Source organism: Sturnus vulgaris, chromosome 1 (genome assembly GCF_052056855.1).
Source record: "Sturnus vulgaris isolate bStuVul1 chromosome 1, bStuVul1.hap1, whole genome shotgun sequence".
NCBI classification, from domain to species: Eukaryota; Metazoa; Chordata; class Aves; order Passeriformes; family Sturnidae; genus Sturnus; species Sturnus vulgaris.
The window spans coordinates 117,297,536-117,320,328 of NC_142243.1; the positions used below are offsets into that span (position 1 = coordinate 117,297,536).

The 22,793-nt window shown below is 38.2% G+C and overlaps 1 protein-coding gene across 3 annotated transcripts; it reads right to left on the reverse strand.

The window, feature by feature from the left end:
* Positions 1-252: 252 nt before the first annotated feature.
* Positions 253-21,470, reverse strand: OPRK1 (opioid receptor kappa 1). Of its 3 annotated transcripts, none has more exons than XM_088174941.1 (5): positions 21,253-21,470; positions 20,314-20,682; positions 19,507-19,833; positions 6,195-6,547; positions 253-1,703 (listed from the first exon to the last, which is right to left on the reverse strand). In XM_088174941.1, the coding sequence occupies exons 3-5, from the start codon at positions 19,764-19,766 to the stop codon at positions 1,171-1,173; spliced, it is 1,146 nt and encodes a 381-aa protein (XP_088031067.1). In that variant the 5' UTR covers positions 19,767-19,833; positions 20,314-20,682; positions 21,253-21,470; the 3' UTR covers positions 253-1,170. The 3 variants fall into 3 exon arrangements, with proteins under 3 accessions (XP_088031067.1, XP_088031068.1, XP_014737092.2); XM_088174942.1 differs by lacking the exon at positions 21,253-21,470 and adding an exon at positions 21,021-21,087; XM_014881606.2 differs by lacking the exons at positions 20,314-20,682; positions 21,253-21,470 and having other exon boundaries at positions 19,507-20,173.
* Between the last annotated feature and the right edge of the window lie 1,323 nt (positions 21,471-22,793).

Consider the following 22,793-nt stretch of genomic DNA (forward strand, 5'->3'; position numbering starts at 1 on the left):
AGAGACTGGAAGTTAGGCTCAGTTTTGCCTTCAGCAAGCTAGTAACTTATTTAGCTGTGCCTTGACACCTCCATCTTCACAGGAAAACAGAGAAATTACTGAATTCATAGGACTGTGTCAAAGAAAATATATCAGCATCAATAAACCAGGAAATTTTTCTGTTCTTTTCAAATTCTTTTCAAATGCCATAAAAGCATCTAGTAATAATCAAATTCCTGTCAATCAATCCAGTTAGCTCATGTGCTACTTCACTTGTTTCTAATTTGTCAAATATTTATTTCAGTCTTCTTACATATTGTCTGGGAAAATAAGTTACATATGAGAGTGTTTCCTCCATGTAATGCATGTAATGCAGCTTTTAATCACTTTTGTAATGAGTGAAGCATTTGAAGTTTTCTGGCCTCTTGTTCAATAAACACTTTGAAAATGCATATATTATTCAGACTCAATAAAGAAACAACCACCTTGGAAAATCACACATACAAAACGTTACACACAAGTGATTAAACATGTGATAACAATTCTCCTTAAATCCCAATACTTTTGAATGCCAAAAGGTTTTACCATACACAGACACAATAAAATCACTTGGTGTGTAGGTAGATCATGCTTAAATTGGATTTTCACAGCACAGACAAGGGTTACAGATATATTAATTGAGGATAATATTGATTATAGCTCTGGCATTGTTCACAGAAACCTAACACTCATCATTGTTAAAGAGGATCAAGTTGTCAAACTCCGTACTTTAGAAGCAATCACTGTTGGGGCAGAAGTTTGTGGTATAGCTCAGTTTTCTGACCAAATGTTGCTTACTACAATGTTACATATCATATAGAGAAGAGCCAGAACTATTCTTATCCAGAATCACCTGCTGCAAATCTATCTCCTCGCTCTGCAAAAGTGTGTTTTAGTGCTGGCTCAAGTACAACAGGTAGGGTGCCAAAACCTGACCATCATCCAGGTCCTTTTCATTTGAGCTTATTTTCAGGAGGTTCTTGTTTATCAATAATAAACTTGCTTTAGTTCAAACTGCTGGGATTTCTGAAACATTCCAGAAATGTCTGTCTGGGTGAGTCGATTTCAAACTGCAGTGGTAATCTGCGTCAGTCCGAGGTCGTTGGACTCCTCCCTCTCCTGAGGACAGTAAGATGACATTTCCACAACTAGTCATACAGGCTTGTTTGTCCCACCTGCTTCCCTCATGTAAGCTGGGTCTTGCACAGTGTTTCTGACTCTGCTGGTGCTCTGCCTGTCCATCCTCATCTTGAAGGGGAAGCAGAAGTCCTTGAAGCATCTCTTAAAGTTTTCATCCAAAAATGCATAAAGGATTGGATTGAGGCTGCTGTTGGTGTAACCCAAAGCAATGCAGAAGTAATAGCTGGATATGGCAGCAGTACTGTGGGACACGTCCCCTAAGGCCTCAACCAGCACGAAAATGTGAATAGGAGTCCAGCAGATGATAAAAACTGCCACAACCACAAGAACCAACCTGGTGATGCGACGCAGGTTTCGATCTTTTTCTCGAGACCCGGAGAGAAGCCGCACGCTTTTCAGGCGCAGAATCATCAGAGTATAGCAAACAATTATAATGAGAACTGGAATAACAAAAGCAAAGACGAAGACACAGATTTTCATGAAGATGTCCCACCACACATAATCTCTGTCTGGAAACTGCAAGGAGCATTCAGTGCTAGCAGTATCTAGAAACGAAGGAAGTAAGAAGAAAATTGCTTTGTTATTACACACTCTAAACAATGTCATTATCATAGCATAAGCTAGGAAAAATGATTAGCATGTACTGTGATATTAATAAATGGAGTTATCATTAAATCACTCTAAGGAAGCTTTCAGTTACTATTGAAACTGGTTTTATGCAGCTGTCTAGAAATTACTGAGTTTTGAGCTTTTTTAAATGCAAAATATTGTATGAAATCTCATTCCCATGGGAGGATCTAAAAAAGCACAGCACAAAAACAAAATCTGTAAAGTTGTTTCTATTTGAATCTCACTGAAATTTAAAACCAGACTAAGTACCATGTTCAGCAAAGTAGAAATCTCATCATTATTATCAAACTACATATGTTTTTGTCTGTGGGTGGAGAAAGATTTTTGATAACATGAAGGATAGAAGCTGAAGGAGGTTTCGATAGTAAGAAAATTTTGCCAATATACGATAATTGTGTAATGATCTTTTCCCATGTGTCTTTTTACAGCACAAATAGAGTACACACAAATGCTTACATTCAGAAAAACTCCTGGAAACATCTTCTTTTCTGTTAAGTAGAAGCAAATTAAATACATGTGTGCATGGAGTCAAATGGAAGCTACTCTTTTTGCAGATCATGCCTGTGTAGAGACTGCAGGATCTGGGCCACAGAGATCAGCCCACTCCCTTTCCCATTACCCATGCCAGGATTCAGAGCCACAGGCTGTCACCTGAATGCATTTAACAGAAAGATTTAAGCTGAAAGGAGGCAGCTAAGGAATTAAATACTTGAGGTTTCATTTGCTGACCTCATCAGAGCCTTCCAGCATATAAAACATATGGAAAAATAAGTAATAAGATAAATGAAAAGGCAAGTGAAGGAGTAAATTTATAACTCTACTGAAGATAAGTCAGGGTAACACATGGATTTTTCACTCTGAATTGTAGCTTAGATTTTATCCTGTATAATTCTTTGGGTTTCTTTATCATTTTCCCTACTGAGTTTGTCATTCCTCTACAAATTATTATGTATTGTTTTTCGTTGATTCAGATCTAACAGTGGAATACTCCTGCACATCACTTTTTCATATCTATCTCCATCAAGACAAATCAGAACTAAAAAAAATCAGGCCATATTTCCCTGCTTTAAGAATGCTTCCCTCATAAAAAAATATTGCAGAGATTTTGTTTTGAAAAACAATTAGGGGAAGAAATTATCATTATAGTGCCATACACATATTTCTGTGGTTAGATATCAGGAAGCTGTTACTGGGCAATATTGAATATGGAAACATTTTAATAGAAAACATTACAGCAAAGAAAGGTAAATATTTTGAGGTTTTATTTAAAACAATATGTATGATTCTGAAAGCTGAAAATGGAAAAGACATATTTTTCAAGGCCAATGCAGGATACTCAGATGACACCACAAGTATGACTTGACACTCAATGAATCTAAATCCTTTGTGATGTAGGCTTTCATAAGCATCATTACTTTCACTTAATTTCATTCTAGAAATGACAACAATCATCTTCAAAGATGCTTTCCTATCAATTATCACTGTTATTTGTAGTACATCATGGCTGAGCAGCAGACATAAAATCAGGATGCAGCTGTATTATCTAAATTAGTAAAACTGCCTCCAGATGTGTGAGATAAAAATGAAGTGTGATCAGGGATGGCTGCTCCGGACCACATCCAGCTACTCACTGAAACTCACTCCAAAAAGAAATAACCTCTTCAGATCTACTGACATAATTTCACATATTTATCAAAATTATTAGGTCATCCTCACTATATTTTGGTTTAATTTGTGGTTGGCAATGTTATTCTAGAATTCCAAATTATCAAATACAAACTGAATTATTATCTTACATCTCATTGCAGTTTAATTTTACGGAAAATCTTATTCTAAATTCATTAATATTCAAGTATTGAACTTGATATATGTAATGCCATAACATAGTGCTTTATGAAACCCATTTACATTTTCCCAGTTTACAAGTAGGAAACAGTCAATAAAAATTCTGGTCATAATGCACAATACCACATTAATTTTCTGCAACTTTGGAAGTGGAATATAATAAAATCCAATTTATATTTTAGTTTTACTGCCTGAAAAGTTGCAGAACTATGAATGGAGTCATAAACTTCAGATTTCATACTGACATTTTCCACTTTGAAAGTCAAATATTCCAAATATATTTTTATATTCAAGGAAAACCACTGAATTCTATATGGTATTTGGTGTAAACAAATTTTATAATGTGCTTGATAAGCTATCATTTAAGATTAATCTTAATCTTTATCTAGGAAACATACATATTAGATACATAATATTGATTGTGTCACTTTCATACCTTTCATACCCTTACTGGTAATATGAATAGTTAATTTTATACCTCTATTTTTTTGATAGCTGAAAATTCTTCAGCAAGAAAAGCTTTATTAAGGCCAGAGAAGGAAAATTTACACAGATGTAAAATTTATTCTGCAGGAAATATGTATCTAAAAGGACACACCTGGGAGCAATTCTGAGCTGTGATAAAAAAATGGTATAACTGAGCACGGTGATGGAACTTCAAGTATAACCACTTTCCATTTGCTGTTCAATTGTTGCTTAAATGTGAATCCAACAGAGGCCCTGGAGCATATAAACAGCAACTGTTTTAACCAACATAACATCAGGTTTCAGGCCTGAGCTCCAGCTGTCAGGCAAAGGGAGCATCCTTGCCTTTCCACTTCAGCATTTATCAGCTCAATTCATGAACACATCAGACAAGGTAATTGACACTAAATGCTCAAGAGAGACTTTAGATCAGACAAGCAGGGAGGAACAGTAGCAGCTGACAAGCAGTTGCCAATATTTCCAGCCTCACATAGTCCAGCTGTGTTCTGTATTGCCAGTCTCTGTTTCATAAGTTAAAAAAAAGAGCTGCCTTCGACATGGCATGGAAAAGGCATTTAATCATTGCTGGTCTCAGAGGACCCCCTTGTTCTAAATGTGCTGCTGACATTGAATGACAGGAATATTCTGTTAGCTGAGCATGCTCCAACACAATACCTATCTGAGCCAGTGTCCCATGGCCTTCAAGATCTCGTACATAGCAAGACATTCTTTCCAAATATGCCTGAAGTTAAGGTTTCCCCAGCTAGACCTGTTTTTATAGAGCTTGTCAAAACTACTGAGGAAAAGAGTTACAGCAGAGTTGCAGACCAGGACATGTGATCCCCTAAAGCACTGAATTAGGAGCTTCCAGAGGACTTTTCTGTCACCTACATAACAGAAGATAACAGCAGGAACAAAATCTATATATCTTCAGCCAAACCTATCAGCCCTTGAGCAGCTGATTTTTCACACTGGTCTTTGTCAAACAGCTTAACTTACATTTATTGTCTCTGCCAGATGAAACTGTGTCCTTAGGTAAACATTATCTCAAGAGGAGTGAAACCATTCAAAATAGAAAAGGTTGATAGAGGAGGAAATTATGAATATTTTTTCCAAAGATTGTTTACACCTCAAACAAGACTCCTACCAAATATATGCCTTATATTTTATCCAGCCATCCAGTAATGGGATGACCCCAACCCAAGGACACCATTAGAAGTCTCCAGCCTTTTGAAGACAGTGGCTTGCCCCTGCACTGCATTTACACCTGTGAGTATGAAGCACATGTGTGTGAAAATGCTTCTCCCCCTCCTTCTCAAGGAAGATCTTGAAATCAGATTAATCCCATAGCAGAGTAATGAGTTAGGAGCTATAGGGGCTAAATCCACAGTCCTTCATGGAATAGAAATTTCGAGCAAAGCCTGCATATACATATTCTCCATAGTTTTCATTGACATTGTTCTTGTAGCTGTTTCCCTGCCATACCCTGCATAGCCTGAATTTTCATTTCCTGTGACAATCCTTGTTCTCAGCTTTTCCAGGATTCTATATAAATTCCCCTCTTTTTAAAATATGATCTTGAGATATTGTCATATATAATTTATCTTAATTTTCTCTCTCCAGCTACTGACCTTTCCTTTCTTCACCATGCCTTCAAGTTCTGTGAAATGGCTGCTGATAATAAACTCCCAAGGATTCTAGTTTCTCCTCTTGGGACTTCATTGGAACTACTCTCACAATACTTACAAAAAGAACCTTAAACCCACTTTTCAAGTTTCAACCTAATCAGATCCTAGATTTATTTGCCCATTGTGATTAAACTCCTGATAATTTTTCCCTGCTGGCTTCTTGTAGTTTTTATGCTCATCCTAGCACAGGCAGTGCTCCAAAGTGCATTTTGTTCTTTCGTTTGGCACGAGCATCTGAGCTTAAATGATTTATATGTTGTATTGTGATATTCCACTATATATTTTGAAATGTCAGGAATTTAGATGGAATTTTGAAGGAGGGCTAAATAAGGTTTGATCAATATATGAACCTACAATTTATTGTTAGTTGAGAAATAAAACGACTGCATTTTGAATGCTCACACTCACCTTCCCTGACTTTGGTGCCTCCAAGAACTATTGCTGATATACCAACAGATGAGGACAGAAGCCAGATGCAGATGTTGATTATCTTTGCTTTGAGAGGTGTACGAAAGTCCAGAGCCTTCACAGGGTGACACACAGCAATGTATCGATCAACACTCATCATGGTGAGTGTGAAAATGCTGGTAAACATGTTGTAATAGTCAATAGAAATCACTATTTTACACAGCACGTCACCGAAGGGCCAGGAGTTCATCAGGTACTCGGTGCTTTGGAAAGGCATGGTCGTGGTAACAAGTGCATCTGCCATAGCCAGGTTGAAGATGTAGATGTTGGTCGCTGTCTTCATCTTCGTGTACCTGCAGAACAAAAAAAGTGAGGCTTTATTACTACAAGATTTGATTACGTCCCTTCAGATATGTAACAGTTTATGAGTCAGGCTTGTCCATATTTGTGGGCTTTTTGTCTTTTCTCATCTGTGGTAGCAAAATGCACACAAATGCAAGACCCTTGGGATAAGAGTGAACACATTTTATTCAATCTCTCAGCACCTATGTTAGCAGTTAGAGCTATTTACCACAGGCAAATGAGGTATATGAATGCATTTAATGTAATTAGGCAAATTTCAGTTCTATTTTCTCAAATCTCGCTACAAGAAAATATTACTGTTAAATTTGGAAGTGATCAAAATATTTTTAATTTCCTTTTCTTATAGCTATCTGTCAGTGATTGTGAGATACGGGTTTGGTTTGTGGAGGAACCTGTTATTCTATTCTCCAGTAAGAAAACAAGTTAATTGCTATGTCTGCTGGGCCAGGTTCCTTCTTATATGATAGTTTGTCTTCCTTGAATTCACTAGAGTGCCAGCTGATAAAGTGATAGTAATTTATCTTCCTTGTTCTTTCCTTGCCAATTTCTTCTCCTTTCTTATCATCAGCTTCTCCCAGCCCCCTCTTTTATGACTGATAATGCAAAAGATCACTATTCTTTAAGTAAGATACCACAGTGGGAAAAATCTGTCATAGCGGTATTTTTTTCTGCATTCTTTAATTTTATCAAAAGTGAGCCCTTGTTTTGTCCAGCTGGTAGGAACCTCAGCCTACACAGAAAAATAGGATTTGATTTTTGACATGAAAACCTGCTTTTCTCAGCCCCAGTGACAGTTTTGGGAGACAGCCTGTGGAGTACTAATTCCCTCTACGGACACAAAGGATGATGGAGAGCATCCTAACATGGGAATTTACCTATCACTCCTTTCTGAAATGCTCAATCAATACTTCAGTTCTTCTCAATACTTGGTTTGCTCATTGCTGTCAATTTATCATTGGATTTAATGAGATTCTCTTTCTCAAAACTGCTTCAATCCCATATTTTGAGTGTGTGTCTAAAATAGACTGTGCAGGTGTAACGCCCATAGAAAAATACATAGCTACATTTTGCTCTGTCTCTAATAACTTACAGTGGAAATACAAGATTCAACCACTTTAGTCAATGAACACATAGGGCAATGTGCCTATTTGCCTTTAATTCTTTGATGTCTAGAATAAAATATTATTTAAAAAGGAAATAGAGCAGTGCTGTCAAATTGTGCCCAATATGTAAATTATCTATTAAATAAAATATAGACAGGAATTTCATTTTATGACCAATATGAAATGTTAAAAATAGCATTGGTTTTTCTAAAACCTTCAAATTAAGACTTATCAAGGAAATAAAGCCAAATAATGGTTTGAAGCAAAGGGGAAAACACTGCAAGGGAAGAGAGAATACATCCTTCTCACCCACGTACTGACCCATCAGTCAGAGATGGGCTTCTGCCCCCCACTAGATCAATATCCTCAGGAAAGGAGGCATTCTGTCCTGTAACTTACATTATAGCACTTAAGGCACTTTTTAAACACAAATATGAGTTCTTACAGCTAGAAAATAGCAAATATGACATATTAAAAGACAAAAAAAAAAGGGAAGAAAAAAATCTTCAAGTGTATCTTAGCTGTAAGACCAAATAAAAGTTCAGCAAAAACTCAAAACTCTCTCCTAAAATGGACTAATTGTCATTAAATGAAATAGAATAATAGAAGGAAAATTTTACTTCTGTGGACATCACTGATGATGTTTGGAATTGCTGTCTTGTTCATATTGCAATAAAAACACTGTGGAAAGTTGGAATGGTTGCATAAAAAGTTCTAAAAATAAGCAAAAGGACTGGAGAAAATACTTTGACTAACTTAAAGAGCTGAACACACTTAGTTTATTAGAAAGAACACCAAGAGGTGACTTGATTACAGTGTCTGAAGACCTTCACGGGGAGAAAATAGCAGGTACTGAAAAGTTCTGTCAGACTACACAGAAAAGTGTAACAAGAACAAACACATAAAACTCTTAAGAGAGACATATTCAGCTTAGAAACAATGACAGCTCTTTCCTAACATCTAAGGTGATTATTATGGGGAAAAAAGAAAGGGGTAATTTTTCCATCCACTGATGCCTGCAAATCAAGGTCTGCTGCTTTACAATGGATTTGCTTCAGTCAAATACAAGTTACTAGACTCAACACAGGAGCATTCAGAAGAAATGCAATGACCTTCGATATGCAGAGGTGACACAAGTAATCATTCTCCTGAATCATTACTTCTGTAGATCTTTAAAAATTTTGCCAAGGGTTTAGATTTGGAACGTTTTCTTTCAAAATATAGAAGAATTAGCTTGACCTTTTTTCCTTTAAGAAAATCAGAAAATTGAGGAAAAATATCTAAGAAGATTTTATTAGCCTTGAAAAAGTAAATATCCAAAGGTCTTTAGATCTCACATTTCCTATTCCTTGCAACCTTAATTCAATTCTTCAATATGTGTGACATTACAACTCTGTATGCCATATTTTCCCAGCATCCCTTACCCTTTTTCTCCTCCCTAACCTTCCAGTGGAAGAAGAGCAAAGAAGTGCTGTAAAATAGGGCTAGCAAAGAGCTTGATTACTTTTGCCTGGAAACATCTGCCTGTGTATAAAAGAGGTATTGGCCTTCAAAGTTTTTAGGCAGTATAGATAAAGTCATACACTCATTTAGAAGTTTATAAAATTCAGAAATGCCTTTGAGAATCTGGACTCAATCATCCAAGTTACTTTGAATGTTTTTAATTAAACACCTAAAAATTATTAAATGTCTACATGCCTCTGAAGATATGTGCTTGCAGGTTTAATCAAAATTCCAGATAAAGTAATGCAGTGACTGCTGTTGCTGTCTGACCCTTTCAAGTGGACTCTGATCAATTCCACAAGATGAGGGATTTCCCTGCTTTCCCACAACTCATTTTATTGCATCAAATCATAGAAGGAAATATTTTTGCTCTCTGGGGTTTTCTCACCATACTCTCAAGGTCAAAACAATGATTGTGTAAGGGAATCTTGTCTTCCTTTGCAAAACTAAAATTCTTGATCAAATACCTGAATTCACTTAAGTTAAAAATAATTCTATCTGCTTTAATTACAGATAGGGTAAACTTAGACATAATTGTAGCATAGGTGGCACAGTAGGAATTAATGACATTTTTCTAGTGCCTGAGGTACAACTTTCAATATTTCCAGTATTATAATATTTATAAACCATGGCTGTATTAACTGCTCATGGGAAATCCCATGTCTAAAAAATGGTTTGTTAAATGCTAGAACTTCTTAAGAGAATGGAAACATTTCTGATACTACATAGGAGTAGAAAGTCCCTCTTTTAAACCCTCTTTTAAGCCTCTCTTAAACCAGCTAGAATCTAATTTCAAAATTAGAAAAAACTCTGATCACTTAAGGTGGTGGATGTCAAGACTGCTTGTAAAAGCTATAAGCAGACCTTGAGCCTCTGTAGACTAAAAACTGGAAGATATATCAAAACTGCAGGAAAACAGTCAAGATGAAACGTAACGCTTTCATTTCATGGGTATATGATGAAAGTTTTTAAGGAGCAAGTTTTAAATTATGTTTACTTAAGTGTCAAAAGTAAAATTCTCAAAACTCTTAGGCATTGTTCACTTTCCAAAATGTAAAGTTCTTTCAGACTGACTTTAGATTGACCCCTAGAAATTTTCCCCTGTCTTTCGACTCATCATTACTGTTCTTTACCCTCTGGAGTAAGACGTGCTTTTAAGACAGTAAATAAGAAGAAATCACATCTCCAGCCTACTCTATCAATGAAATTGTGGTAAAAGAAGAGGGAAGCATGATACCAAGGATCTGGTGTGCTTTCAGAAAAACATCTGCTAGTAAAGCCCCTTAAAGTTATTATCTCAAGCAGAGGAGAGGAGTGTGATTCTAAAGTACATTGTAACATTAGAAAAGCTGATAAAAAGTGAGAAAGAGGCCCTGGTCAAACTTTTATCACGTAACTGTCATAGGATGAAATAATGAAATGTTCCCTGCAGTGTGAAATGAGGGATAGGGAAGGGAGCAAAACTAACAAATATGCTAAAACATTCCCCAGTTGCAGAGGGAGAGTACAAAAGCATAAAATACAATGAGGAATAGCAAACACAGATTTTTCACAGATACTTGGGTAAGTGAATGAAAATTAAAGCTAAAGCACATCTAAAGCAAATTGCAAAAACACCTATCAGCAGGATGCAGGCTCTGTTCCACTAGGTTCTCCTGAGTGAAGTATATGGAGATCAAGCAGCTGGAAAGCTTAGTCAGGAAAGCTCTAAATCTCAAGGCTATATTCCGAGTACATTCACTATAATACTGCGTCAGAACAGGAGGAAAAAAACTAAAAGACAATCCAGGAGGATCTATTCCAAACTCATACCATGTCGGCAGGATGGCTCAGCTCTCTCTTGTATATTCGTAATCCACTATAAAATCCTATGCCAATATGAAATGAAGTCTAAGATCATTTGAAGAATATAGAAAATTAATATGCTACAGATTTCATGTTTGTGTTATATGACATTCTCACATTTTAAATTGCCATATTTTAGCAGTAGAGTATCTAGATGACACTTTATTTAAAGGAAAATGTTGTTACTGCATATTTAATGGTTGCCTGCCTTAATCATCAAATATTTTAGGACACAACAAAGTGTTATTGTCTACAAAATTATATCATAAAGTGGAATTCTCTTTACTAACAAGCATCTAAGGATACCAATTTTAAAGCAGCTCAAAAAAGAAAAGCATAATTTTGTCTTTTTATTCTCTCTCCAGCATAATCTATGTGACTGTCAAAAGGTATCGTAAAAACCTTACAAATTTCCACTACCGTTTTTTCTCTGCTTTAGCCATAAACTGAGCCTGAACAAGATCGTGTGGATTTAGATTGGATGTGGAAGGTTTTTTTTCCTGAGCTAAAGAACCAGGCTCTGAATTAGTTCAAGTCTACGTATATCATGGTCAACGTGGAAGAAAATTCACAGTGATTAACAAAAATGAACTCATTTTTCTCATTCTATGATAAAGGCTTTTAATACTTTTATGTGAACTCAAAAGCCTCTCTTTGAAGAAACTATAAAATAGTAGAAAAAAAATACTGTGAAATTTTTGCTTCCATGACTTTGATAGGAGAGCTCAGAGGTCAAGGTGCTGTGATTCACTGCAGATTAAAATGAATCAGTGAGAATGCAGAATTTCACTTAATTGGTACTTTACCTAAAACCATTATGTCTAATAATATTATGAAAGAGCCTGGAAAATTAGCTTAGGCTATGTACCAGACTTTTTTTTACTGTCTATTTGTAAGTAGAGATGAATACTGACCTTGTCAAGTAACTTATTCTATCTCTTGAAAAATTTCATGCTGCTGCAGATGTCTCCTAGTGAACAGTCATGCCATGGGGAGTTCCCAGGGTGTTATACAGACTATTCGAATTCATTTTACTTGTCACAAGTACATTGCTCTAGTGAGCATTGAATCTCTGTCTCTGGTAACATCCACCTTTCCTGTTATTCTTTTTTCTTGGAAGAATTTTTTTTGTTTGTTTTTTTGTTGTTTTTTGGCTGATTGGTTGGTTGGTTGGTTATTTTAATAAAGGGCATGAGCTTCCTTGGCAAAGTGCTTCCCATGGGTTTATGGGAGAGGGAATTGAGTAGGACAGAGATTGCCTGGCAAGGAGAACAAATCTCATTGCTTAAGGAAACAAGGATAATCGCTCCAGGAAAAGTTTTCTAAGGGTCTTTCTTTCCTTGTTGGAAGCAGACAACTTTTATTGGATTTTTGCTTCCCTTAGATATTTCTGCAGGACAGAAAAAAGGAAAGAGCTCAGAAACCACTCACTGGAGGGTCTTGGGATATGGCTATCACTCTTCTTCCCAAAACAATGCACCTGGTCTCCATTTTGCCACAGGGATGAATAACAACTGACACAACTGGAAGTGTTTTATAGGACAACTACACACTCAGATATGTGGATATCCAAATCTCTGATCAACACTCCTGTAATAAAGTTTAATGGTAGACAAGGGACTTCACTCTATAACAAATATAGGATTATGTGGTAAGGCAGCAAATGCACATATCAGTAGTGAGCCAGCTCAGAGAAAAGTCATCAGTGCCTCTTAGGAGGCAGCTGGGAGGCTTTCTCTGGACTCCTCCCATTTATCTGTTTTCCTCACCTGCCTCAGGGAAGCCCACAGCACAGACCCGCTGAACACACACATTTTCAAAGGAGATGATTCAAGTGAAATGCAGAAAACTTTAAGTCACAGACAACAGAAGAGCAGAGCTTCCATGATGAAAATATTCTTCTCCTATGCACTTTAACAAATGAGTCATTCTGAAAGGTGAGTCTAGCAGTAAGTCCTGATGCAGTCCATCATCCAGCAGCATGGTAAAACAAAACTTTTCTGAGTGTGAGCACTAAATGAACATTTAATACAGTGTCTGAATTAATCCTACCATGCAGCTTCTCATCTGTCACTACTCAAGGAGGCTTTTGCCAGTTGTCCAACACTAGCCATAGTGGCTGGACTACCAACAATGCAGTGGGAAGTGCATTTAGAAAATATAAAATCCTCTGTGTTCCACATGCAGCACAGCTAAATTTGGGAACTCCAGACATTCATTCTTAATGTGTTGCTGACTTTTGGAGTAGAGATGAGCAGCTACATGTTATAAAGGTGGATTGATATAAGAAATGGAGAAAACGTGAAGGTTCTGCTCACTTTCTTTTGCAGAAGAATTTGCAGAAATTCATACACCGAAGAAAATTGTCTTCTAATACTCATGCAGAGAACACTGAGATTTAATTGAAAATAATGTCTCAAAACTGAAAACAGCAATCTGCTTAAAATTAATTTTAACTTCCGTGAGGATTAGAAGGTGACTCTAATGAGAGCTGAACCCTCTGGCTTTGGGAGATATAAATATTTCAAAAGTAATTCACAGCCTGGCATGACAACTTCCCAATAGAAAGAACCGTGTCAATTTAAAGCAAATTAACAAGCAATATTTTGATATTATCAAAATATAGTATTAATTTCAACCAATATCTTAAATCAATTTCATTTTTGTGTACTTTTTTTTTAAGGAAGTGCTGTGCACTTTTACATATTCTTTATTTATATCCTTTTTACATTTTGTGGAATGCCAGCATGATCAGACATCCCTCTTCCAATATCCTTGTTGCATCTGTGCACACCCTTTCCCCACAACTATTCCAGTTTGTGCAATCATGCCTGTCTGTAGACAAAATTATATTCCTACTGCCTTTTCCTCATATCTCTCTAAATTCACAAAAGAAGATAGCAATAAACAAAGCACAAAGTCTTCCTTAAGGAGAAGAGCACAGATTCCTCACTTCGCCAGAATTGTCTGATATTTAGAGATAGGAGGACCAAAATGGAGACCTGAAGTATATTTCCTGGAAGTGAAGTGTAGCTGGATGCTTTTTGTTCAGAAAGAAATATGTAACTGGAATCAGAATTCTTCTTAGGAGCCCATCTGTTTGAGAGAATTTAATTTAAAGGGATAAAATAATCACAATTTAGACAGAGAGTGGGCAAAACAGGAAGATTATTTTCCCTTGTCCTTAATGTGTTCCAGGAATTCAAATCAGCCAGTTAAGAATTCCTCTTTACAGCACCCTTTCAGCAAATTCAAAATCCTCTCTCAGAAAAAATCTAAATGAAAGGTCCCCACTTTTCCCTCATTTTGTCCTCTTCACCAGAAGGGCTTAGCCCGTCTGCCCTCCCCACCCTCCCTATGCTTCATCCAGGATCATGAGCTTCCCACCTGACAATAGGAAAGTTATCTTAAGCTTTCTGCCTTGCCAGCAGCCAAACCGGAAAGTTCTTCTAAGTTTTCACTTTCTCCCAGTTCAAAAAGTTTCTCTGTAATTCATCGTGCTTCCAGTCTCCGATTCCAGTTATGCCTTTCTCTGAACTAAATGATTACCTGGCTGTTAGCCCAGCGGAAATGTCTGGATGGATACCAAATTACTTTTCAGAAGCCAAACACATTACTCACTATAAGCTATAGCCTCTCTTTAATACTGTCTCTAGTAAATATTCCTTTCAAGCCTTTCCTCTGCTCTCCCTGCCTATTTTCAGTATCAGCTCTTCTTATCACAGCATGACCATGAGCTGGGTTTCTTGTCAGCTTGTAAATCCCAGGTCTCGCTTAGTCACTGCCTAGCTGGGCTTTAAAAGTATTAGGAATAGTAATATTTTGTTTAAATTGTCTGTGTTGTCAGACTATTGATGCTCTTTTATAAGCTTGTCCTCTTTCATGTTTCCTGTTGCCTTGTTCTTTGTGCCATCTGTAAAAGCTTTTGGTAATGATCAGTCTTCAAAGTCATGATGGAAATTATGTCACGTTTGAACTAACGCTGCAGAACTGATCAAAATTACCTCCATTCAGTGAGGTAAGGCTAAATGCTCTTTGAAATCTGTGATGAATTGCTATGAATCCATTTGATGCCTCTCTGTTGGTAGTAGTAAGCTGTCAGATTTTTGATTAGCAAAGGAAAGGTTAAAAGTCCTAAGCTTCACAAAGTATAGTACAATTCACCTTTTGCCTTTAGCAGCTGAAACCTTGATTTCATAAAAGAATGAAATCACACAAACTGTCAGAAATAGGGAACATGTAATTCAGTTAGGTCGGCTTTTCTGGAGCTTAAATTTTCATTTCAGAACAATATTCTTTCCAAATATAATTTAATAAAATTAGGACAATAATTTAAAGCAATTTAACAAGTGAGCATTTGATGATATCAAAATCTATTATTAATTTAAACCAATGCGTTGAATCAATTTCACTGTTGTGTACTTTTTAAAAATATATATTTTTATTCTTATTTGGAATGAATGATGAAGAAATTTTAAAAACTATCTGGTAAGGAGTCAATTTTATATGACATTTCTTAATACACTCCTCCTGTTGTATAAGATGCAATAATTTCTTCAATATTAAACTAAGCAGAGGATTATAAGATTTCTCTTTTCCCTTAGGACTCAATCTACATATCTGTAACACAACCCTTTCTTAAAAATTCTTGAATGTAGAAAATTATTCCGTTCACTAGAAGCTTGAAAGATAATTTTAAAACAAATACAGAATTGGCTCTTTGGGATCCTGTTGGTATCAGTTGGTCTCAGTAAATTACTTCAGGAACAATGAGGGTAAGATAAATACACAAAAAAAGGGCATCTAAAGAGGGTAAGAGAGAGCATCTCTCAGGGTTTTATCAGAACATGTTTATGATTTTGATAAGCACAAATCCACAGTTAAAGCTGTAACTTTAGTCAGATTTTGTTTCTTGTAGCTGTCACAAGAAACTACTATTTTGCTTACAGCCAGCATTAAAGTTTAAAAAAAAAAAAGGTCGTGAGGGAAGAGGAATGGAGAAAAAAGCCTTTTTGCTTCCAAGGACAAATAGTTGTTATTTTTAATCCCCTTCAGCCAACTAAATTACCTCCAGAAATATCTTCTGAGACTTCAGAGGAAAGCTAATCTCAAAAGAAAAGGTTTGGGGTTGAAGTGGATTCTGGTAGTGCCAAGAGCCACGCAGCTGCAGGACTTTCCTCAGGTGAGGTCAGATAACTTTACCTGATATCTGCAAACCCATTTCATGCTTCCCCTCCTCCTCCATAGGGAAGGACTGTGCTTCCCACACAGTGCCTGTATTTCCCACCAATACAAGAGGAAATGAGATGGCCTCTTTTCCTCTTACTCTCTCCCAGGAAAAGCAGCAGCCACAGGACAGCATCACACCCCATGTGCCATGGACTGTCCATCCAGCCAGCCGACAGCAGAGCCCTTTGGAATGGTGCCCGTGCTCACAGGGACAGTTCCTGCAAAGCACCCACGCTGGGAGAGCCAGCTGCCCTGGGCAGGAGCAGAGTGCCAGTCCACTCTCTACTCAACACAGAGCTTTTTCTGCTCATTAAAAATGACCACTCTGCATGTGTCTGAGGAGCCCAGGGTGTTTACAATAGGCCTGGTCTTTCTCTGTTATAAGCTTTAGTGATTAGACTTTGGCTTTTAAATCGAACTGTTGCTATGTGTTTAAAGACAGTGAATGCTGGCATCTCCAGTTTACTTGTGAGAAAACCATGAAGTGACCTCATAGGGACAGGAAAAAGTGTTGAAGCCTGATAGAAAAACCAAGAGAAGAATCCAAGTCTCCTGATAAATAGTTTAAGAGGCCATGCTGTCAACAGTGTACTAAAGGACCATTCCCATTCAACACAATTCTCTCCTCACAGGAGATGTATCAGACTCAGCTACTTTTCTGTCAAGAGTTTGTACATGTGATTGAAGTGACATTCTCCTGTTATTTTTTCCTCTGAGGAAACTCTTGATTTTTCCCTCTCTGCAGAAAAACATCCCACCAGACTTGTAAGAGATTTCATTCACCCAGCACTCTATGCACAAGCTGCTGAGATGCTGACTCACTGGTGTCCGTGAGCTTCTTTAGCAGCCCTTATGCAGAAGTAGCAAAACCAGTCCTGTAGTGGTATTAAAGCAAGGAATTGGCCAAGGCCTGCCTATACCACAGGCTATGGCTGAATTTGAGCCAGTTTTTGAGCCATCCCAAGATTCTGGAGTCTCCTAAATCTACCACAGCATTGACACTTCAACACTTTGACTGAAAGTCTCAGAACAAAAAGGGTCTTTTTTTTATCACCCAAAAAGTGACCCAGTGTCAGGCCTGGAGTGTCAGGTAGTTGTGCTAGATTATGATTGTAATGAATCCAACTGAACTATTCTAACAATATTAGATGTTTAAATGAGCAAAGAGAGAAGGAGTCATGCCTGCCTCTCCTGGCCTCTCCAGAGGGAGTTAGGAGGAGGAGAGCAGATCTGGAGTTCAAAGTTGAGAAACTACAGCAAAGGGCCTCAGACAAAGCCAGTACTCAGCTGGAAGATAAAAAAGAGCCACGGAATATCCCCATCCCACTTTAGAGTTGTGGCAGCTGGAGGGGGGCTATTGTGGGGGACAGGATCTGCCTCTCCCTTACCATCTTCTATCACAAACTTCCCATAGACCTTGTCTTTCCTCACAAAAGGACATCACTGCATGGGTCATTAAAATCCATCCTGAGACAATCATGCAGAGAGTATATGTGAGGAAAAAAAATGGAGGGAGATGAGACGTTTGGACAAAAATGAAGAAAATAAACTTCTTGCATGAACATTTCAAATACTTCAAGACCATAAAAAACATTTAAAAATACTGGCTTGTACATGGCTTCATCTAATGATTCAACCAATGTTTAAAGCATCTGCCACACAGAAAACCTAGGAGAGAACACAAAAAAAATTACCAAGGGGTGTTTTGTCTTATTTATTTATTTATTTTACCACATAATTGAGAGATGGGCCAAGAGAAAATTCAAGGAAAGGTTAATGTTGGAACTAGAAGGAAAGTGAGCAATAACTGCCTAGATCCTTACAAAAATAATCTTAGTAGGGTAGCAGAAGGAGAGAAAAAAAGTAAATATATATGCATCAATAAGTTTGGATTTATTTCTGCTGCCCAGGCCAGTTAATCAGCTATTTTTGCCAGTAAATAGCTTACAAAATCCCTACCTTTGCAGCTGTGTGACTGTCAAGTATGGAGTCTCTTTTCTTGAAGGAGAAATACAAAAAAAATTAAATCTCTGCCCTGAATAAATGGCAATAGGGCATGCAGGGGTATAAAAATCACATCATAAAACTGGAGCCAACCACTTTTTTTAACTGGCCACAGGCATCTTTCTTTATTGCACTGACTAGTAAATGGAATTTTGTTTTCATTTTCAAGAGTATTCACCTCATTATAACTCATCTTTTTGAAGTACCTTATCAACAACTTCAGTGGTTCTCATAACTTCCCCTTATATCAAGTCTGACAGTTACTTCATCATTCTGCAATTGCTTGACCCTTATCATGCATGTTTTTAAAAGAGAATCCCTTCCAATACCTCAATTTTTTTCCATGTACAAGCTGATTTCATTGGAGCAATGAATACTCCACAATTCTGGGATTTTTTCCCCAGAGACTCTATCAGAATTCAAACGGGCTGTGGAAAAAGAGTCCAAAAAATTGCATCATTTCAGTGACCTGGATTGCTCATTCTCACCCTGCTGAACAGCATTGTCCAAGCAAGGCTATAGATTGCACATGAAAAGGACAAAAAGAGAGAGGAAGCACAGTGCAAGCTAAAACATACACCAGTGTGTAAGTGTAAGTGCAAGGATAAGTATCAGTGCATTTCACTAGGTGGTTTAATTTGAAACCTTCACAAACACAGACACAGAGATTTTCCCCCTTTCCTGAAAAATATTTGAAAAGGCATTTCAGCACTTTCTCTGCTTTCTTCAGTCCAACACCAACAACTGGAGTTAAACACTGCTGAACAGAGAAAAAGCATCCCTTGCTCTACATTAAGCCGTTCCTCCTGTCTTTATCATTTCCTGGCTTTCCCTCTCTGTTAAACAAAACATTAGGTGCCAAGGCAGCGATGTATGAGTGTCCACATGACTGGACACATAGGCTGTCCCTCGGGGTCTCCTCACAGGGGAAATAAAAGCTGCCCTGTAGAAGTTTCCTTCTTTCACTCGAGCTTTTTTCCCTGGAATGCCAGCAGTGTCTCATCCCTAGAGGGCAGCCAATGAACACAGCTGCAGGCACAAAGCACTTTCCCTCGGGCTGCAGGATTTATCACACTAACCAGCTTGTCCCTTCTGTCTCTAACACGAGCCCAGGCAAACTACCGTGACTGACAGGGTTTGGGTCATTTCAGTCGCTTTTTTCCAGTTCCTCACTGTAGAGCTTCCATAATCCACCCACTCCCCCACCCTGCCAAACTTAGGGACAGTCTTTTGCACCTCTTCCAACCGGTACCCAAACCTCTTACCTTATGATGACAAACATGACCAGGGAGTTCCCCACCAAGCCGACCACGAAGACCACGGAGTAGACAGCAGTGATGATGATGGGAATGGCGGGGGAGATGCTGGTGTGGTTGTGCTGGCCGTCCCCAAAGACCCCAGTGGCATTGCTGTCATAGTCTGCCCAGCCCGGGAGCCAGCTGCTGCTGGTGCTGGGGGGTCGGCAGGGCCCTGGGGAGCAGGTGGAGTCTGGCTCCTCACGGAAAATCTGTATGGGGGCATCCATAGGGGGACAGTCCCCACGGGCAGGAGGGAAATCAGGAGGAGAGCGCACACAGCAGGAGGCAGGTATGCTGGAAAGAGAGGAGAGAGAGAAAGAAACAGAAGTATTTTTACAGCCACGGAACATTAAGACCTCTGAAACTTGTTATGTGCTAAGGGGACCTCTGCTGTGATGGGAACTGTAATTTGCCAAGCAGAGATTTAAGCAAATCACATTCATATTAAACGATTGCAAGTTTTATATCTTGCTATGTAATGCTGCTTCTCCAAGTGCACAAGGAAAGTTTTCCTCCACTTTCGAAGGCAAGCCAGATGGGAACAGCTCAGATCCACCCCCACACTTTAACCCTCTCTTTCCCATTTTTCATATTTTAAGTCGAACTCTATCCTAACAGGGGCTCCTCATTGCCTAAGCTCTGCTATAAAGGGGAAGGAGACAGATTAACCCACCACCTCTCTGCACACCTGCTTTGACATCCTGCCCTGAGTTATTTTTTTTCCTGAACCCATACCTGCTTTCATAGAAAAGACACATGAATGACAAAAAATACCTTTCAGTCCAGGAAAAGAAGCGGAGTCCTCAAACAAGTGCTCTTTGCAGGCAAATAAAAGAATAAAGCCTCTGTGCTCAGCTCCTGGAAGTGCCACTGACCACCTAGGACTTTTGGATGTGAGGCACCTGCGTCCTCAGAGAGGCGTGCTGGCAGCAGATCCGCTTCCCAGGCATCAGCTGCACCGTGCAGCAGCAGCAGCAGCAGTTGCTGCTGTTCCAGCTCCCACCACTTCGCCTTTTCTCTCTCAGGCTCCCTCTGCCTCCCTCTCGCTCTGCCAGGGCTCCAGCAGCACTCTGCACTGATGCACACGCTCTCCACTGTCTCTGTCCCCGCAGCTCAGTTGCTCACATGACTTCGTTCTAAACACTGAGTTGCAGATATATTAAAATAAAAGCAAGAAATAAGTTCTGTTATGAATGAATGCTTATTTTAATACACTTTTCCAAGTTGTCTTCCCTCAATTCCCCTGCAATCCCAGGCCTCAAGAAATAATCTTCTTTGTCTTATTGAATCCCACAGGATTTCAGACTAGTAGACACTGAATAAAAGAGGAATTTTATGTTTAGGTGCCTTGCCTGGTCCATCAGCTCTTTCATGCCTCAACTCCACAACCGTATGTCCAAAACATTTCCCACTGAAATTAGAGATAATAGCTGTGCCCCTGTTCCTTTGCACCTGAAACTCCAAAGTCAGAAGCTGGTTACCTAAGAAAGAGGGGCAACTTAAATACTATGCAGTTTTTTCAAGCTGTCCCACACCATGTTGGAAGCTGAGAAATCCCTCTAGCACTCCATTCTCCCAGCTGCAGCCAGAAATAGGGAGGTGGTGTGTACAGAAATCACATCCCTCAGAGCTTATCCCTAATATACTCCCTCAAGCAGGAGCTGGCAAGGCACCAATATATGTGTTCAAGTATCCTTTAACTTGCATACTGACCTTGAAATCCCCACCAGAACTCTCTCTAGATGGCAAATTGGGAGAGAAGAGGCAAGACCTTGAGTTATTCCTACTTCTTTGGAAGAGGCTGGGAACAGCCAGACTGGCTGCATCTCAAAGTTTGTGACAGGAAACCAGTCTCTGGAGAGAGAGAGAGGCTGTGGATTTCCTTCAAGGTTTTCCTATCTTGAAACTTTACTTCATGCTCCTTTTGTTGAGTGTCTGTGATACAACTGAGTTTTCTATCCTAAACCAATTTTTTCTAAACCTATAATCAAGAGATTAAATTATGAGTGAAAAGTCATGTAGGAGGCTTAAAAGGTACAGAACACCCTCTCTTAGAGGAAAAGGCTTGTTCAAATATGATAATGGCTTTGACTGTGGTCACTGCTTCCTCCAGAACTTCAGAAACTGCTCATGATCATGTATAGAGCTGTCTAAAAGTTTCATATCTAATGACGATGGATAAAAATGTAAAATAACAGATGTGTGACAGAAATGTCCCCGAGACAGGGACACAACCTAAGTAATCTTTTTTTTTGATGATGAAGTAGATCTTAACATAAAAAATATTCTGTTGGAAAATCTCAGCTTTACAGAGATGAGGCAACTAAGAGGCATTATTTTTTAAGATTTTATTCTATTATTGAAGGGTGAAACATAAGAGATGTAAAACTTCGCACTATTTTATTATTTTGTAAACTTTCAATCAAACTTTAAAAATCCTTTACAAATCCATTTCTTACAGTACTCAAATTCTGTTTTTATCCTCTGCAATCCATGATCTCCTGCCCATGTATTGAAGGGAAATACTATTGCTGTATCTTCTCGTAATTAATTTTACTGGTTATTTTCAGCTTCCTATTAGCATCTTCCCCAGAATGTTCTACATTCTGCAATTAAAATATACAGGACAGATTTAAGATAGCAATATTTTAGCACTCATTGCTAAATTAGCTCTTATGAGCAATCATTTTGTCACTCTGCAATTGCTACGGGTGGATTCGAAATTTCTGTATGGGGAAGAAAACCTATTATTGCTCAGAGTAAATCTACAGGACAGATGATACCAAAAAAGTGAGATAGATAGCAGACTCACAGCTTTTTCAAGCACCAATGGTTGGACAGTAAGCTGCTCATTCTCTAGCTAAATTCTGTGCTGAAACTCTTCACAGATCTTAGAGTTAGTACAACAATGATGCGCTCACAGTTGTAGTGACTGGCCCTTCATGGGGTTTGCACTGTAGCTACATGGGAGTGGAATGAGGTAAAGTTTGACCACAACACTGCAAATTACAGGTTGAGCCAGAGGCAATGTTTAAGTTGCCTGATGCTTTTTGCTTATGTGTGTTCCATGTTGGAACATGTTTTTATTTTTGTTGTAACTAGTATTTGCTCTTAGTTGCTGTAGGACTTTGTGATACAGTAGGAAGAAAGTACTTGGCTAAGGGAAATGGGTTGTCTTCTGAAAATCAAATCAAAATCATATTCACTGTTAAAAAATAATATTTTCCTTTCTTGCACTGGCTTTGCTAATGAAA

Bases quoted from the DNA above. Each gene is read 5' to 3' on its own strand.
- OPRK1 (XM_014881606.2), bottom strand. From the start codon at position 19,889: ATGTTCCGTGGCTGTAAAAATACTTCTGTTTCTTTCTCTCTCTCCTCT. The intron at 6,548-19,506 runs GTAAGAGGTTTG...TTTGTTCTGCAG, and splicing joins GTCATGTTTGTCATCATAAG to GTACACGAAGATGAAGACAG. The intron at 1,704-6,194 runs GTGAGTGTGAGC...CTTCGTTTCTAG, and splicing joins AGGCACCAAAGTCAGGGAAG to ATACTGCTAGCACTGAATGC.